Below are 19,151 nucleotides of genomic sequence, written 5' to 3'. Positions count from 1 at the left end.
ATAGACCCAAATGTCTCTCCAAAGACAAACCTAATCCAGACAGACATTATCAGCTGGGTGCAAAGGTGGCTGCCTCCCTGCAGTGTTATTGGTCGGTCGGGTTATTTCCTATATAGCAGGGATGTCCAACCAGTAGATCCCTGGCTGATCCTGGTAGATCATGTGATCCTTATCATGTACAAAAAGTTAAGGGGGGGAAGCTAAAAAACTCTGTGGAATATTCCCCAAAAAAGCTCAACAACTCTGGGCAATCCACCCACCCCATGCATGCTCCTCCTGTTAGGATTATGATGTTCCACCTTAAAACAGATGTGTGGCATAGCTGTCAACTTTTCCCTTTTCTCGCGAGGAATCCTATTCGGAATAAGGGACTTTCCCTTAAAAAAAGGGAAACGTTGACAGCTATGATGTGTGGATTGTTGTATGTCACATGTCTGTTTACTTCCAGCACAGCCTGCTGGGAACTTCCGTTGTGTATAACATTTGCTTATGCTGTTTTGCTTGGACACGAAGGGGAGCAGACATGTTTTTCCTTTGTCCTGTTGCTGAATAAAATGCTTATAAATATGCTTTACACAGCCTCTGTCTGCCACTTCTGTTGCGAAGAGTTCTTATCTCTGCTGGCTTGCGTGCTCAGTCTCTAAAGGTTTCTAAGCCTTGAGTCGCAGTTTTGTTGCTGTTCTGAGAACCAGAGTTCGCCCGGCTGCCGGCTGGTGGGTTGGAGCCAGCTGGGAGCCTGCCAATTGCCCCCGTCTCACTGGACGCATTCCAACACCTCCCCCCTCCAATGACAATGGGTAGATCACTGCCAGTTTTTTTATACTGAGAGAAGATCTCAGTCTCTTGGGAGTTGGACATGCCTGTTATATAGCAATTGGTGCGGTTCAGGTTAATGTGCACCCTCTGGGCTTCCGGAGATGGTTACCTTGGGGAAGTGGACCACTAGCTTTGATGGCTCTAACTTCAGATAAGCAGTGGATTTGAAAAACAAGACAAAACACCCACACACAGAGGAAAGATCAGTCAGTGATAACATGAGCACAGGAAGCGTCCTTATACAGTGGTACCTCAGGTTAAGAACTTAATTCGTTCTGGAGGTCCATTCTTAACCTGAAACTGTTCTTAACCTGAGGTACCACTTTAGCTAATGGAGCCTCCCGCTGCCGCCACGCGATTTCTGTTCTCATCCTGAAGCAAGTTCTTAACCTGAGGTACAATTTCTGGGTCTGTAACCTGAAGCGTCTGTAACCCAAGGTACCACTGTACTGAGTCTGATCTAGGTCAGTATTGTTGTCACTAACTAGCAAGGTTTCAGGCAGGAACCTGGGGCTTTTGGAAGGCAATGCATGTACCCCACCACAGCCAAGATGGTCTTAATGCCCCTTCAAACATTTCTTCCTATGCCATTGCAATCATGTTTGGAAGCTAGAAACTACATGGGTTGGCTCAACTGTGTGGGTCTTTCATCCCACCCAATCATCGCTCTCCCTCTCGTCTCAGCAATGGTCAGCTGACAAGCTAGCTCCACCCACATGGTTCTGTGCTGCCTCTATGTTCACATCTGGTGTTCCAGAACCACATGGGAAGAGGAGAGCCAGTTACTCAGGTCCTTCTTAAGCAAGAGTTACTGGGTCAGGAAGGGAGCCAATTCTCTGAATCAGTAATAGGAGACTCATGCTGCACATCAACAGATGGTACACGTCTTGAGAAAACGGGCACAGAGATTATTAAATAAGTATAGCTGGATGATGCAGTTTTAAGATGCAGTTCCCTGCTGGACTAGACAGATGCATTATCTGCCTCAATACAAAACAAATCAATGCCTCCATCGCCAAACCTAAACAACTTTCACTAGCGTGGGGGTTTGCCAATGAATCATTCCCACTTTACCCCTTTCTCTGCCGCTGTGTCTGATTTGGAGTTGCAGTATTCGCTCTTCCTGTGTAATTTGCTCATCCGCACCTTACAGAATTCACAGCAACAGATGACAAAGACCAGCACCTACAGCATCACACTGCTGCATTGAGTCTCAGCTGCTGAATTCTCCCTTGCAGTGAGTGACTCAATTAGTGCTCTCTCTTTACAGCGTGTTATTAATGGCGGCCTGACTCCAGCCCTGACACATCATGGGAACTGGTAGTTTCCATTCACAAAACTACAATCCCCAGCACCTTTCATAAACTACGGTTCCCAGGACTCTTTGGAGGACGTAATGTGTTTTGAATGCACTTTAAATATATGGTGTAGGTTTGCCTAGAGTGGTTGGTAAAGTAAAGGTAAAGGGACCCCTGACTATTAGGTCCATTTGTGGATGACTCTGGGGTTGCGGTGTTCATCTCGCTTCATTGGCCGAGGGAGCAGATGTACAGCTTCCGGGTCATGTGGCCAGCATGACTAAGCCGCTTCTGGCGAACCATAGCAGCACACGGAAACACCGTTTACCTTCTCGTCAGAGCGGTACCTATTTATCTACTTGCACTTTGACATGCTTTCGAACTGCTAGGTTGGCAGGAGCTGGGACCAAGCAACGGGAGCTCACCCCGTCATGGGGATTCGAACCGCCGACCTTCTGATCGGCAAGCCCTAGGCTCTGTGATTTAACCCACAGCGCCACCCGCGTCCCTGGAGTGGTTGGTGCCTGTTGATAATTCTCAGCTCAAAATCCTTGAACCCAGCAGGAAAAGCTCAAGAGCTTGCATGTTAAGTGAGGTTTGGCCGCCATAGCAGACCTGCTAGAACTGAATGGTGGGGATGCCATCCTGTTGGTGCATTTGGACCCTTCAGCATTTAGGATTAGCAAATGACTTGGCAGCTCAATTTATTTACAGGAGCGCTGTGGTTTGTTTTGCAGTTCTGCAAGCAGGGGGTATGAGTGCATATACGCTGTTTTCCTTTACCAAATTAATGATTGCAAAGTGGCTTTTCATTAGCATGTTAGTTATGCGTGGATGTACACAAGTTGGCAAGGGAGCAAGAGGGATGTCAGAAGCTTCCCGAGTATGGAAGCAATTGCCCGAGGCAATCTAAGCAACAAACCGAGACCACAGGCATTACATTGTAATCAAACATTGCGGAGACAGTTTATTATAGACTGTACCCCCTAAATGATGGGCGGAGAACAGCTGTGAGTCACAGCGAGTGAGCATTTGAGATCGCTGTGGGTTTGGGGAAAATATGCAGTACAAATTGGGGGAACGGACAGATTCGCTATCTGACTGCCTTCTGGGCACTGAGGATGCGGCTGACATGTTATTGTTAACAAAAAAGGGAGAAATACTCTCCTCTGTTCACCTTCTCCCCACCATGTATAGTTTTGTAAACATATTGCATCCTGCTGCAATCAAAAGTGTAATCTTTTCTCAAAGGAAGTTGGTTCAGGCCTCATTCCCCTCTAATTTTGGTTACCCTTTTCTGCACCTTTTCTAGCACTCCCCTCTGAGACAGGCATTATCACCTGCTCATTGCTGTTGACCTGGCTGCTGTTAAAAGGCACAGCTACAAATGCTAGTTTTAAAGTTGGCAACCCTAATGCACAAGATGTGTTCATGTAGTGATACCGGTGTGTGTGTGTGTGTGTGTGTGTGTGTCACCACACATGACACCTGTACACAGTTTGCACACTTTCCCACACTGAGCTTTCTTAGTGCCTGAATCCTCTCAGAAACTCCATTTTTCTCAAAACTAGAATGAGAAGCGCACCCCCCCCCCAAGAGTCTCTATTTTCCAGGGACAGATTTACATAAGCCACCCCAGTTTCTGATTTGATCCTGGAATGCCCCGCTTTAACTTAGGACGCCCCTATTTTCATCAGAGGGTATGGAGTTATGCAACCCCCAAGCAAATGAGAAGTAACTATACAACCTTTAAAAGATATCTGGAGGTAGCCCTGTACAGAGAAGTTTTTTTTTTTAATGTTTAATGTTTTATTATGTTTTTGTGTATGTTGGAAGCCACCTAATATGGCTGAGGCAATCCAGTCAGATGGGTGGGCTATAAATAATAAAATTATTTTTGTTGTTGAGTAGGACATCCCTATTTTCATTGGAGAAATGCTGGAGGATACGGAAGCAGGGAAATGTGGTATTTTATTGCTTATGCTGAGCTTGACTGGCTACAGATTCTCTCGCTGAAAGCACTTGTGGTCCTGACATCCCCTTTCCCTTTTGTTGGGGGGGGGGATGTACATTCGCTGTAGTAACACAATGCATATCTGATTAGGCACAGTTTTGCGTAAGAGCAATGATTATTTTGATTGGGGCATTATGATGCAGCATTCACTGGAGTCAGCAGCAGGCTTTTCACCTACCATCTGAAATCCACAGTGGGAGGAGGCAAGAAGTATAAGGATGCCTCTCGTTACCAGCCTGCCAGAAGGATGAGTAATATACTTTCGTGTGAATAATGCCCCCAGACCCAGGGAGCAATGGAATATCCATCACACCCAACAAGGAGCTTGTTATTACTGGCACTGTCAAGAGTTCCCCATCAGTCACCATCTTCAGAAGTGAACGGGGACAGCGTGTTGGCTGCACCCAGAACAAGACTGTAGACACCAACATAGGGAGGGTTTCAGAACAATAATTTGCTCGGGACAGTTAAGCACGAGAGCTGATTGTGGGTTGAAAGAAGTCTGGGCTTCTGCACCTTTAATAGAGGGACGCTCGTCACCAGTGTAGGTACGCCTGCTGAAATGCTCATAGATGCATAGAATTGTAGAGTTGGAAGGGACTACAGTGGTACCTCGAGTTACAGATGCTTCAGGTTACAGACGCTTCAGGTTACAGACTCCGCTAACCCAGAAATGGTACCTTGGGTTAAGAACTTTACTTCAGGATGAGAACAGAAATCGCGTGGTGGCAGCAGTGGGAGGCCCCATTAGCTAAAGTGGTACCTCAGGTTAAGAACAGTTTCAGGTTAAGAACAGAGCTCCAGAATGAATTAAGTTCTTAACCTGAGGTACCACTGTACAAGGGTCATCTGCTGCAACCCTCTGCAACGCAGGAATCTTTTGCCCAGCATGGGGCTCGAACCCACGACCTTGAGATCATGAGTCTCATGTTCTACCAGCTGAGCTATCCCAGAAGAGAACTTCTGGATCAGGCCAATGGCCCATCAACTTCTGCATCCTGTTCTCACGGGGACCAACCAGATGCCTGTGGAGAAGCCCACAAGCAAGACATGACTGTAACAGCACTCCCTCCGCTGTTAAATAGGAGAGAGGCTCTTTACACATCTCTTATTTAAATATACCCAGATGTTGCTGGACTCATAAGTCCTATCAGACTCAGCCAGGACAGCCAACCATCAGAGATGATGGGAGAGGTAGTCCAGGAACATTTGTAGGGCCACGGGTTCACCAGCTCTGGTGTAACTGCTCCATGTCCCACTACCATCTTGGTGAGAATGTCGGGGCAAGGATTTCTCAGTGGTGGCACCTTCACTCTGAAGTGCTCTCCCTCAAGAAGCCCGTCCATCCCCCTTTCCAACACACCTTCAGAAACGCCGTCAAAGCTTTTATTTTAAATATGCTTTCTGAAATGGTTTGATCCTCAGAGTAACTGCCTTATGATGCTGCTGTTATGGTGTCTCGGTTATTTTTTAAGTTGATGTTGATGTTGTTGTTTATTAAATTTATATACCACCCTTTATCGAAAGGTCTCAGTACAACATTAGAAGAAACACATTACGAGACATCAGTCAATAGCTGATGGTTTTATTTTGGTTCTTCGTGTTTAAATCATGCTTTCTGAGCTAGTTTTTTGGGGGGGAGGGGTGGCTTTTGTGAGCCTGAAATGTTGCAAATTAATCAATTAATTATAAAATAACCAGGCTATGGGTTGGGAAGTACTTAGGTAGTACCCAATGTACCAAACTTCTTTTCTATTTTAAATGATCGATATGCATTTTTCTTATTTCCTGGAAAACTGTGTCTTGGGTTGCATTGTCAAAAATCGAAGTGTAATGCAGCTTTCGGTACTGGTTTGCTTTTACTTTATTTCTGAGGCAATTTTTCACACGTAGCACAATTCTGTAAGAACTGAGAATTGCTTTCTCCAAGGAGGGCTTGATCTTAAACAAACAAACAAACAAACAAACTCTGTTGTATACCCAGGCCCAGACCTATTGGCAATCTCATCAACAAAGCTGCAAACCGATGATCACTAGGACAGCAAGCTTCAGTAAAGGCTTAACAGCAGAATATAGTTGAACCCCACTTTTAATCAAGTGAGGGATACAACTGGTTCCCAACCAGTCTCTGGCCATGCTCGGTTGCTGTGGCTGCTGCAGGTGTGTGCCTGGGGACATGAGGAGATGACATTAATGTTCCAGTACAACAAATCCATCCCTGCATCCTCAGATCGTTGTTTAACAAGCTGCTTTAGACTTCTGAATCTCTCTCATGGGATTCCTTCACAGCAGTGGAGCAGTGTAATCCACTGCTTATGTTGTCTCTTCTGTGCTTTCTTCATTAAGTGAAAATGCCTCGTAGGCACTGAGTTGAGATGTCGCTAACACCACAGGATGCACCTTTAATTAATGTGTGGCAGCATTCGCAATTTTTGAAAAGCAATCTGTTTCCCCTCAGTTCTGTCTGCATACTTCAGGGTTTTCCTTTCTTTCTTTTTTGATTTTGTTGTTGTTGTTGCTGCTGTTGGTAATGTTTGTATGGTTGCAAGAACTCTGGTTCAGTAAAGAGCGACTGAGGGAAGCGTCTTGTCAGTGGTGGCACCCTGGTTGTGGAATGGTCTGCCCAGGGAGGCATACCTGCCATCTCCCCTGATGCCATTTTGACACCATGCAAAGGCCTTTTATAATTTTCTCAGGCCTTTTACCTCAGTTGTGTTTTATCACAACTTGGTTTATTGTTGCTTGATGCTGTTCCATGTTCTTTTATTGTTTTAGTATTTATTTATTTTTGCGTGTTTTATATTTGTGTGTGTGTTTTTTATACCTTTTGTAATGCAAGAACACACACTAAAATAGTGAGTAGTGATTCCTTTATGGAAGGTTGTATAAATTCTGTTATCTTGCACTGTGCAGTAAATGTATGTGTTTTGTAAGCTGCTTTGGCAATTTTATTGAAGGACAGTGTATAAACCCCTCAATATATATTGGGAATAATAATAATAATGATGATGATGATGATGATGATGATGATGATGATGTTTTATTATTTATACCCCGCCCATCTGGCTGGGCTTCCCCAGCCACTCTGGGTGGCTTCCAACAAAATATTTAAATACAGTAATGCATCAAACATTTAAAGCTTCCCTAAACAGGGTGGTTCCGAAAAAGAATTGGGATTTTTGAACAAAGCAGAATTTCTGAATTCCTTTATTCTTCAAATACATGCTCAAAACATAACGTTGCTCATGTAAGCTCCCATTTTCAGCATGTTACATCAGCAAACGACACTTAACAATTTATATTTACATAACTGCACTGTATTTTTCCTGCATTCATCATCTCATTTATTCCCTCATTTCTGATCAGGCAGGGGGAAAAGACTGTAGCACAAACCCAGAGGCGTAGGAAGGGGGGTGCGGCCTGCCCCGGGTGTCATGACTGAGGGGTGTGTGTGACAAAATGGCAGGCAAGTGGGCGGCACACCTCGCATCCGGCGGCGGCAGCTCTTCTGACCCAGCAGCAGAGAGCAGCCCTCCTCAGCCATGGTGAGGCAAACCTGACTGCAGGAGCTCTGTTGCTGGGTAATGTCTGACCCGGCTGCAGAGAGTAGAGGCGAGTGAGCAGCAGCTTCCCTGCCCCTCTCCTACCCTGAAATGTGGCGCGTGGGAGGGCACCCTCTGTGCCCCACCCCCCTCAGGATCGTCCCCGCACTGGCCAGCGCAGGCATATGCTCCACCGCTGCAGAAACCATCCAGACAAGAAGAAGAAGAGTTTGGATTTGATATCCTGCTTTATCACTACCCTAAGGAGTCTCAAAGTGGCTAACAATCTCCTTTTCCCTTCCTTCCCCACAACAAACACTCTGTGAGGTGAGTGGGGCTGAGAGACTTCAGAGAAGTGTGACTAGCCCAAGGTCACCAAGCAGCTGCATGTGGAGGAGCGGGGAATCGAACCCGGTTCCCCAGAGTACAAGACTACCGCTCTTAACCACTACACCACACTGGCTCCACACAAGCTTTGCCAGAGCTGCTAATGAGTCCTGGATTGAGCCTTAACGATAAACTGTCTGGTTCAGTGTGATGCGACTTATCAGAGCTGCATCTAGCCACCTGAGGTTTGAGAAAAGTCGAGGAAAGGCAATTAAATAGTTCCCAAAACCCTCTTTGAAGTTGCTAGCAAGCAGTAGCTTTTTCTTCACTGCTGACTGCACGATTTAATTGAAAGGGAATAAAACGATGAATGATGGGGAGCACTGGGAAAAGGGGCACCCACCTCTGGCTCCCTGGTTTGCACCTATAGATACGGTTAGGATTGATCTTCCAATTGGACTAGTTGTCTCCAGCATCCTTGTAGCTTGTGGATCTTGGGCATGGGATTGCCACTTTTCCCAACCGGCTGCTGTTTCTGTAGTTTTAATGGCTACTTGACCTGCAGCCACTAGCACCTTATAAAATGAGCTCCTCCACACTGTGAAAAACTTCACCTGCCAATTTCTGAACAATCTCAAGCTCTTTCAAAACACACAGCTCCAGATGCTGGTTGAAAAACTGGCAATGTTGGTCAGATGCATGCAATCATTCTTTCTGAGTCCACCTCCCCCAAAGACCCCTTTCTCTGTAAGCACTTTTATGCACGCCAAATGCTGAGGGTTTGTTGTTATTTTTATTCAGTAGACCCCAGCTTGACTTCAAGAAGCTGTTAAACCTTTGCAAAGGAAAGAAAAAGAGCTTAGCTGAGTTTCATCGTCTTTCTACTCATCACAGAACCACAGGTGATGGTTTGGGTTGGGACGATGTAGCGACAGCATAATAGTTACAAAGACAATGAGGGAATTTTGCCAGGAACAATTCTTCAAAGTCGTTCAGGACTGTGACAAAACAAATGGCATCTGTTGAAGCATTTGGGGTCTTGTATCTTTTGACTGTTCAAGGTACAACAGCCCTAATGCTGGCAAGTTATTCATCCCTTCTACACAGAAGTGGCAACACTCCTTTATTGGTATATGCAGCAAAGAGCAGGATTGCCCCACTTTTTGTGGTCAGAAGCTCTGCAGCAGCTGTGTCAAAGGGAGAAACCAAGAGGCTGAGATTTCCCCATAACTGCATCCCCACCACTGTTGAGATTCAGGAGCAGCCTCCAGTGGTCACATGACTGAATGACTCCTAAGAAGACTCTGAAGTTGAAGCCTGCTGCCATTCGCCTGCTTCAGTGAGTGACGCCAGGAATTACTGACAGGCCCTTAATGCCTTTCCTTACTCCATCCTTGGGCAAGCTGTGATCCTTCCTTATGTCCACCCAAGTCTTTCTTGGCACTTTTCCAGACAATAGGCATTGTACGAGGTGTTACAATGCAGGAGATGGGACATTATTTGTTTGTGGTTCATACTGCCATGGACACAGAAAATGAATCTCCACTTGCTTGACTCTTTGCTTAATAATTGGTTATGGCCAGTGTATTTTTTTATGCTGGTTATCCTGCGTTAGACAGAAGTTACTCAGCTCCATTGAAGGCAGGAAGTTGTTGTGCTTTCATACTATTTGCATACCCTTGTCCATTTGCTGTTCAACTGATCATTTTGGCTTCATCATCATGCCTTCTTCTGATTCATCCCTAGGTTTCTTGCAAACTGGGGTGGTTGCTTTTGCATACTTTGCAGTTACTGGCAATCTCTCACCAAGTATCAGAGGAAAGTCACCTACACGGAAAGCCTCCATCACCTCCTCAGCTTGCCTAATGACAGTACCGGCCCCAATCAGTCCACCTGCCCACCATCCCTTGCAGCATTGTGAAGGAAAAGCTTTTCGTAGTCTCGTAGCTGCAGGACTAACGGAGTCCTCAGTGAACGGCAACCGTCACAGGCAAGGAGTGCGGAGAAAAGTCCTCCAGAAACTGAGTCTGCTGGGTGGATTCTGGGGCAAGCTTCAGGCACACGCTGGCTTCTGTTGTGCTGTTGTTGTTGTTGTTGACCCGGAACTGCTCCTTGGCCGGACGAATGGCCACCATGAATTGGCGCTTGAAGGTCTCGCTCAGGGCAATGTAGAGGAAGGGATTGAGGCAACTGTTGGCATAGCCCAAGCTGATGGCAAAGTTGTAGGCATAGAAGAAGGCCACGGAAGGGGTGTCTATGCCGAGATGCACCAGCTGAAGGATGTAGAAGGGCGCCCAGCAAATGAAGAAGGCAGAGCAGATGGCAACTGCCATTCGGGTGACCTTCTTGGTACGTACCCGGAGGCTCCTCTGGGGCAAGGGCACCACAGTGGTAGCCATATGCTGGAGGATCTTAAAGTAGACCACGCAGATGATGAACAGTGGGATGGCAAAAGCCAGCATGAACTGGTAGATGGTGAACCAGTAAATATCAGTCTCCGGGTTGGGAAGCAAAAGGGCACAGCGGGCACTCCCATCCTCCAAAGGCATCAGCCCCGCGTACATCCACACTGGGATGATAGTCAGGAGAGAGAGGAGCCACACCAGGCCAATCACTAAGGCTGCCACACATGGCGTCCGGACGTAAGTGGACTTCAGAGGATAGACGGTGGCCAGGTAACGGTCCAAGGTCATGACTGTCAGGATATTGGTGCTGGTGATCTGGCTGTTGGTGTCCAGAGCAGTGATGATGGTGCATAAAGGAGCTCCAAAATACCAGGCCCCGTTGCCAAGGAGTTGGTGGATGAGGAAAGGCATGCCCAGCAGGAAAAGCAGGTCCACAATGGAGAGGTTGAAGATGAAGATGTCGGGCACTGTCTGTTTGCACCTCAGCTTCTTCTTCTTGATAATGGTGTAGATCACAATGAGGTTCCCGACGATGCCGAGGAAGCAAATGATGCCGAACAAACTCGGCATGATCACATTGGTGTAGGGAGTCGGCCTTTCCACCACTGCCAAAAACAAGCCAGAGAAAGAGAGAAAGAGAGAGAATAGTGAATGTCCTACCAGAGATTCACAGAAGACTGGTGTAATTTTACGGACTATTTGAAAAGTAATTGTGATGACCAGATTACGTTTGTAGGTTTGCAAGAAGTTTTGTGAGGTAAATTATTTGAATTATTGCAAAAATGGTTAAAGAGGTGGAATGTGAGTTAAGATAATTAAAGGCAATAGGAATTTAAGAAATGCAGAAGAAATGATAAAAATGGTGGATCATCAGAGGTGCTGATGGAAGTCCAAAAAGACTGTATAAGATGTGAAGTTCTGTGGAATGTATAATAATTGGTATGTTGAAATTAATAAAAAATATATATATATAAAAAGAATAGTGAGTGTCCTTGCACTTTGTAGCCCTCTGAGGCGATATTTGTTTGGAGAGCCAGGCTTCTGTTTCCTAACAGGAAGGGCCAATTTGTGAGCTCCATACATTTAAGACCTAAGCTACACGTGTCAGAACAGAAGAGCAGACCCACTTCATCAGACTACAAGTTAATCTAGTCCGCCATCTTGTTTCCCACAACCAGATACCTTTTGGGAAGTCCGCAAGTAGGATGTGAGGGCAATAGTCTCTTCAGATTATTGTTACATGATGTGAAGCTAGTTTATTAATTCCACATGACTTCTAAAAATATCGCTGCTCAGTATCTGCACTGTCAAGGACGGCAGGGCTTTGGCACCTAATGTTTCCAAATCGCCTCAGCTCCATTCATGACTCAGGTGGCTGGATGCAAAGGAGGAAGCACTCCTATAGCATTACTAGTTGTGAAGAGGCAATTGCAATTAGTGCAGTTTACGATCTCTTACCTCCCTCTCCTCCACCAAATCTGTCATGAAAATACAGCTCTACACAGCTATGGAAGGAGCAGGAACACAGGGAACTCTCTGACACCAAGTCAGACCATTGGCCTATCTTGCTCAGTGTTGTCTACTCTAAACTGATGGGCAGCAGCTCTCCAGGATTTCGGACAAGGGTCCCTTCCAGCCATACCTAGAGATGTCAGGGATTGGACCCGGGACCTCAGATGCTCTACTAGTGGGCTACAACTCTGCCATCCTTTCCACATGATCTGGTCATTCACTGAAAATGGAAGCTGTGGTGAGCACCGATGGGATAGGGAATGGACAGTGATGGGGAACCTGCTGCCTTCCAGATGTTGCTGGACTACAACTCCCATCATCCCAATCCATTGGCCAGTGTGGTGTAATGGTCAGAGTGTTGTGCTAGGACCTGGGAGATCAGGGTTGGAATCCCCACTCACTCATGAACCAGTCACTTCCTCTCAGCCTAACCTACCTCACAGGGTTGTTGTGGGGATTAAATGAGGGTGGGGGAGCCATGTATGCTACTCTGAGCTCTTTCGAGAAGAAGGTGAGTTATAGGTGCAACAATAAGATGATAAGATAAGATTAGATAAGATGCTAAGATAAGATGCTAAGATAAGATGCTAAGATAAGATAAGGTACTAAGATAAGATAAGATAAGATAATAAGAATGGCCATGGTTGCTGATGGAAGCTGGGGATCCAACAATATCAGGAGAGTCACAGGTTTCCCCATCCCTGGCGTAGAAGAATATGCTCAAGCAGCAAATTTTATGCAAATAACTGTTGTCAAGGGAGCAGAATCTAGCCTGCAATGGGTATAATAGTGCTTAGGTGACTTCACTGCCAGGGACTTTGCCTCATTGTGTGGACCTTTCCTTCTTTAGATACCACACAGCATGGAATTTACAGATACAGTGTTTCTCTTCCTAAACATTTCATAGAAAGTAGTTGCCCACTTTTCCACCCTAACAGGGTTCCTGTGTTTTTAGCAGTTTCATGATAAACAGAAATTTGATTAGGTTAAGCTTTCCCCAGCATGGAGATGCAGTGATGGGGAAAGCATTGCCTGCTGAAATTCTTCCAGTCGCACCCGTTGTCAAAGTCGCAGAAGCTGGAGAGAGAGAGGAAGTTGGCAATTCTAATAGCCTGTTGCCCCCCCCTGCCTTGTGTCAAAGCAGGAAAACCTGAGCGTTTGCTAAAGATTAAGACACTCTGCAAAAGGAAAAAAGGGGGGGAAAGAGCTCTGTGTTTTATCACTTCTTGGTTTTAAGACGAAGGGGACCAGACAGAGTGTATCTGAGTGATGGACAGGTATTAATTTTTGAATGGAGATTTCTAGCTATCCAGATGTTTATATGATGAGTCATCCATCCAAAATGAAACAGTACACCCCCACTTCCCCTTGTAGGCATTTCCCTCCCTTGTCAAATTCAAGGCATAAACAAAAGACAAACATTGGCACAGTTCATTTCGAGGAGGCTTAATTGCCTTCTCAGACTTAATGGGGCCTCATTTCAGTTGTGCGTGAACTGCAGTCACTCTTTCCCAGCTAGTTATTAATCCAGGGGAAGTGCCCCAGGGCTCATTACTGCAGTTTGATGGTATGATTAACTCTCCAGTCATACCCAACACTGTTTCCTAGCTTTCTTATTGCCTGAAGTCAGGAGGGATTAATTCACAGCCACCTTTTTGTACTCGACCCACCCATATTCAATCACCTTCTCACCTACTGGGTGACAGCATAGTTCTGTGGCTCCCCTACTTTGTTTTCCATGAATACCAGAGATTATTGGGAACAGTTCATCAGCTGGAAACCTGAACAACTTCAGGAACACAGCACAAACTGTGCAATATTTGGTCCCAGTCTGGAAGCCCTCGAAATGGAGACTAAGGAAGCAGAGAGATGTTCAAACCTCAGCCGTTCATTTAAGATCTTTCTGGCTGAAGAGCCTGGATTTCGCAAAGCAGGTCTAGCTGGAGATATTTTGCAGACACTGAGCAGCAAATACTGTCCTCCTTCCCCAATTCAAGGCACTCAATGCTCAAGGCCAGACAAGTTCTTCTGAGGTCTTGAGGTTTTCTTTTCTAAGCATTGCGCGAGCTTTGTGAAATAGACATTCTTATACCCATCCTTGCCAAAAAAGAAGACGACTGTCTGGGGGCCACCTATTTAAAATTACACAATAGGAATTCATGCTCCAAGAACGCTTTAAACCTCCTTGACCTGCTCATTGGGACAGGCGCTTCTGTAAGGGAGCCTTATCTTGCTTCCAGTGCAATAAAGGAAAAGAAACCCACAAATGTGAGATGCAGTTCGTAGAATCATACATGTGCTACTTCTCTTGAGAAAACCTGGATCAACTGAAATTCACTCTTCTACATTACAGAGCTTTGGATGTGAGAAATCTGTTTTAAGATGAATCAGAGACATTATACCTCTGAATCTTGGTTTGTAGGGAACAGTAGAAGAGGGCTGTTGCCCTCATGTCGTCTTGTGGGTTTTCCAGAGGCCTCTGGTTTCAACAACTGCTAACTTTCTGACTGTGAAGCACTTCTTGAAGGCACAGGAACCCTTCCAGGGAACAAGCTACCAAACTTCTGCACTGCTCATGTGTGACAGCTTGATGCTAAAGACACAGAGAGGATCTTAGGTTTTGCACCCGTGACTCTCATCAGATGACACAAGGCAAGGTACATAGTCACTGTAGCTAGTCACCTCATCTTCCCACAGTGCCATCTGGCGTGCAGAGAGAGTGTTTAGCTCAAGGCTGGTGGAGCTGGGCACAGAGTCAAGAGACAGCAGAGGAAACAGCAGCCACATGGTGTAAGAAAATATAGAAACCATACAAAGGAGAAACGGACCTCTGACATCAGTTTCATGGATAACGTTTCCACTGTTTACCAGGTCTTGGTAGGAACAGTGCATTGTTATTTGTTTGGGTATAAATCTGCTTTTGTAGAGATCATATTTTGGGGAAGTTTTCCTTAACGTGTGTAACACAGTTTAAGCATGAATTAAAATATATAGCATATGAAAAGAAATGTTGTGGTTAGGGGGCTTCTCCCGAGTAGCAGTGAAGGCATTAGGACAAGGGGGGCACTGCCCCACCAAGATCAGTGTGTCTTCAGCCAGCCCCCACCTGCCTGCCTTAGGACAACCAGGCTAGGGAGCAGCCCCAGCTTTCAGCCTTGTCGTCCTTAGTCCCAGTATTGCCTTGGTATGACTCAAGAGGGAGATGAATATGGACAACAGTGGAATCATTTGGCTCTGCCTATCACTGGAAGTGCCTATTCACTGCCTATTCACTGGAAGTGAGAGCTGGACCATAAAGAAGGCTGATCGCCGAAGAATTGATGCTTTTGAATTATGGTGCTGGAGGAGACTCTTGAGAGTCCCATGGACTGCAAGAAGATCAAACGCATCCATTCTTAAGGAAATCAGACCTGAGTGCTCACTGGAAGGACAGATCGTGAAGTTGAGGCTCCGATACTTTGGCCACCTCATGAGAAGAGAAGACTCCCTGGAAAAGACCCTGATGTTGGGAAAGATGGAGGGCACAAGGAGAAGGGGACGACAGAGGATGAGATGGTTGGATAGTGTTCTCGAAGCTACAGACATGAGCCTGACCAAACTGCGGGAGGCGGTGGAAGACAGGAGTGCCTGGCGTGCTCTGGTCCATGGGGTCACGAAGAGTCGGACACGACTAAACGACTAAACAACAACAACAAATCACTGGTTCTGGCTCCATCTCCTGTTGACCTCCCTTCCTTCTGCCCCACCAGTCCTGAGGACCACCATCCTCCACTGGTGTGTCTGTATATGAAGCTTGACCAGTACCATAGCTTGGGTGGCCAGGGTGTGTGTGTGTGGCCCTGGACGCAGAATCTTGGGGGGCATGAACCACGTGCCCCGTGCATGCACCCGGTGCACGAGTCCCCTGTGTGAGCACAGAGGGTGTTCTTTACACTCTGCACCCCACTCCCACCCACCACCTCATGCATGGGATGAGGCACACTTGGGGGTCAGAGGTCCGACAGCACTACGCCCCTGAATTCGGCCATTCTTCTGCCACACTCAGTCACTTCCATTGATGGGGCAGGAATGTCTTTACTCCAATCAGTGAGAAGCTGCTTTGCGAAACCGGGCATCAGACTAGCATCTTATAATGAAGTCCAGGTTACATGTGCATTTTGGATAATGCAGTTTGAACACGGATTAGAAACCCAGTGCTGGAAATGCAATGAGTGCACAGCAACCAGGAGTGTGAACAGAGCCTAAGATTTCTTTCTTTTTCCTCAAGTGCCAGCCCTAATTTTTAATTGAATTCAACATGGCATACATGGTTTCTCTTCCAGCTCCAAGGCTAGCCTAAGGCATTTTGCTGCCCGTGAAGGAAAGATTCCCACTTTTGCCAACACTCTACCACAAGTCAAGCCAATTGACCATTGAATTTTACTTCAACTATGGCAACAAGACAGTATCATCTTCAATATCCGAATACCAGCAGGCTTGCTTAGGCAGTCCAAGTGGTGCCCTGGTCTAAAGTGTGCACACCACTGCTAATCTCTTCTCCTGCCAAATCCACACACACCATTTTACCCTGTTATTGCTATCAAGTACCATACATAATCTGTAGCATGAAGCTAAGGATGTTTACTCAGAAGTCAAGTGAAAGTAGGACTTAACAGCCAATCTTAAGCAAGCTCAGAAGTTAGTATGGTGGTTTCAATGGGACTTGTTTCCTGGTGAACACAACCTTACCCCCTAGTAAATATATGTCAGATTGCAACCTTTTGCACTCAGCTTACCTATCTTTAAATCAGACACAATATTCAATCCCCACTACAGATAAGATAAGTCACTGGTGCCTTGAGTGTTTCTTGTCAGCAGCAGAGTTAGCAGCAGCAGGAGTAGAAAACTGCATGGGTTTTTAAAACATCATGAACATCTTAAAGCATTATTGAGATTAATATGTGTGAGTCATTCAATTCCTAAACCACTCATTTTAAAAAAAAACATTTTAAAAATTCATTTTAATGTGAGCTCCTCCACAAAGTGAAAGGGCTTATGGGTTTGCTGTTTTGTTGCAGGTAGTTTATGCGCATATCTGGATCAGTCAGTATGCTTGAGATTTCTTTTGTGAGCAATAAATGAATGGTCTGTGTTGTACAGTCAAAACAAATTACTTTCAGTTGAATGACCTCAGAAGCATTACCTGCTGCATCTTAAAAGAACCTATTGAAAGCAAGCCGGTAAATGGATTAGGAGCCTTTATTATTATGCTGAAAACCTTGCTAATTTTTTCTTAATATGAAACATAGAGGATGGCGTCTACAGCGGAAAGGTTTGGGGGTTGTTTGAAGGGAGTAATCCAGGACATGAATGCTTTTCATTAAGGCTGTTTCCTGTTAGTCTGCAAGGAGCTGTTATTGCTCTCCATGTGTTCAGCGGAGACACAAACCCTCCGAAGCCGTAAAAAGAGGTGGCAGTCCATGCTCCCCTCCCACTTTATTCCATTCACACCAGGGGTAGCCTATGTGGTGCCCTCCACATGTTGTTGGATTAAACATCCCTTCGGCCCCAGCCTATGCTGTGCAGCCATTTCCCATTAACTTAGAAAAGGGAATGTTGCCAACATCAGGGGCAGCTAACCTCTGCCACCCCCAGATGTTGCTAAAGTACAACTCTCCTCAGCATGGCCAATAGTGATGGGAGTTGTGGTTCAACCACATCTGGATTATCTCCTCCACCACCACCACCCGTTGAGGCACTTCTGTAGGGGCAAATACTGCGCCCTCGGGAAGGAAAGACCAAGAAGCACACCGAGGGAGTTGTCCGCCGCCTCTGGTGCTGAAGCGAAGCCATTTCCCCAACCTGTTGCACTTTCTAAAGTACTGTAAGGGTGAAGCGAGGCAAGGAGTGGGCGGCTCAGGCAGCACAGACATCATTCCTCAAAGTGAGGCTCTAAACCCCACGATCCATTCTGTAAGGCAAGCTTTGACAGTGACTCGCTTCCATTTTTATTTATCTGTTTTGCCTTAAAAAAAAAAAAAAGCGCTCACCCATCATTACCGAGACACTAAATGGGAAAGGACCGGAGAGCAGCGAGATGCTGGATTTGGACAGGTTTTGAACAGGCAAGAGAACCAATTTGGTTTCTGCTACCTGTCCCTGCAACAAGAAGGGGGGGAAAACCTTTCTCAAGAAAAGTTATCCAGCTTGAAACCTCCACCATCCTTGACTTACTTGATCTGTTCCTGGCGGGGAAGTCAGAAGAATTCATTGGGAAGGAGGCTCCGGAGCAGTTCTCTACGGCCATTTCTTCCCCCAAGAGGACAACCCAACACCTGCCCGCTTCCTTGATGGGCTTTGCTGGTGTTTGCTGGTGTTTTTTCAAGCCTCCAACATCGCCCTCTGACCACTTTGAGCCACGGCTCAGCGGAGCCACCTGGGCGCCTGGCCACTTCCTTCTGCAGAGCGAGCTCGCTTTTGGGGGGCGAAGTAACTTGGGAGAAGTTGGGGGGGGGGTGGAAATCGACGAGCCGATCTTCCGATCGCAGAGGAATCTGCGGGCGACTTGTCTGGATGCTTGCAGAGCCGGAGACGGTCTGCGCGCCTGCCGATCGGAGCGGAGCCTGCGTTTTAAGAAGTCAAGCCGGAGCCTGCGTTTAGGAGGCGGGCGCACGTGTGTGCGTGTGTATGTTGGGGGCGGCATCTAGCTGCCTCCGCAAAGGCTGAATCGCAGGCTGCAGCCGGCGGGGAAGAAGCCAGATTGGCGCGCGCGCGCGCGCGCACACACACACACACACACACACACACACACAGAGAGAGAGAGAGAGAGAGAGGGGGGGGGAGGGAGGGAGGATCCTTAAGCGCTTTCCAAGGTACCTGGTCTAGCGATGCTGCCTCCCTCCATCTGATGACTGACATCAACATCTGGTGTGAGGGCGTTCCACAGGGAGGGCACCACTACCGAGAAGGCCCTTGGCCTGGTTCCCTGTAACTTGGCTTCTTGCAGTGAGGGAACCGCCAGAAGGCCCTCGGTGCTGGACCTCAGTGTCTGGGTAGAATGATGGGGGTGGAGACGCTCCTTCAGGGATACTGGACCAAGGCTGTTTAGGGCTTTAAAGGTCAGCACCAACACTTTGAATTGTGCTCAGAAACGTACTGGGAGCCAATGTAGGTCTTTCAAGACCGGTGTTATGTGGTCTCGGCGGCCGCTCCCAGTCACCAGTCTAGCTGCCGCATTCTGGATTAATTGTAGTTTCCA

General features: G+C 46.6%; 1 protein-coding gene across 1 annotated transcript; it reads right to left on the bottom strand.

Moving 5' to 3' along the window:
- Positions 1 to 7,154: 7,154 nt before the first annotated feature.
- LOC114590612 (melanin-concentrating hormone receptor 1-like) lies at positions 7,155 to 18,577 on the bottom strand. Its single transcript, XM_028716871.2, has 2 exons — positions 18,128 to 18,577; positions 7,155 to 11,007 (listed from the first exon to the last, which is right to left on the bottom strand). The coding sequence occupies exons 1-2, from the start codon at positions 18,198 to 18,200 to the stop codon at positions 9,965 to 9,967; spliced, it is 1,116 nt and encodes a 371-aa protein (XP_028572704.1). The 5' UTR covers positions 18,201 to 18,577; the 3' UTR covers positions 7,155 to 9,964.
- Between the last annotated feature and the right edge of the window lie 574 nt (positions 18,578 to 19,151).

The sequence above is a fragment of the Podarcis muralis genome, chromosome 2 (assembly GCF_964188315.1).
Source record: "Podarcis muralis chromosome 2, rPodMur119.hap1.1, whole genome shotgun sequence".
Lineage (NCBI taxonomy): Eukaryota > Metazoa > Chordata > Lepidosauria > Squamata > Lacertidae > Podarcis > Podarcis muralis.
The sequence above is the reverse complement of the archived record's forward strand: the minus strand, read 5'-3'. Positions and strand labels throughout refer to the sequence as shown.

Excerpts from the sequence above, each read along its gene's own strand:
- LOC114590612 (XM_028716871.2), bottom strand. The coding sequence starts at position 18,200 with ATGGCCGTAGAGAACTGCTCCGGAGCCTCCTTCCCAATGAATTCTTCT. Across the intron at positions 11,008-18,127 it reads CCCCGCCAGGAACAGATCAA|TGGTGGAAAGGCCGACTCCC; the intron begins GTAAGTCAAGGA and ends TGTTTTTGGCAG.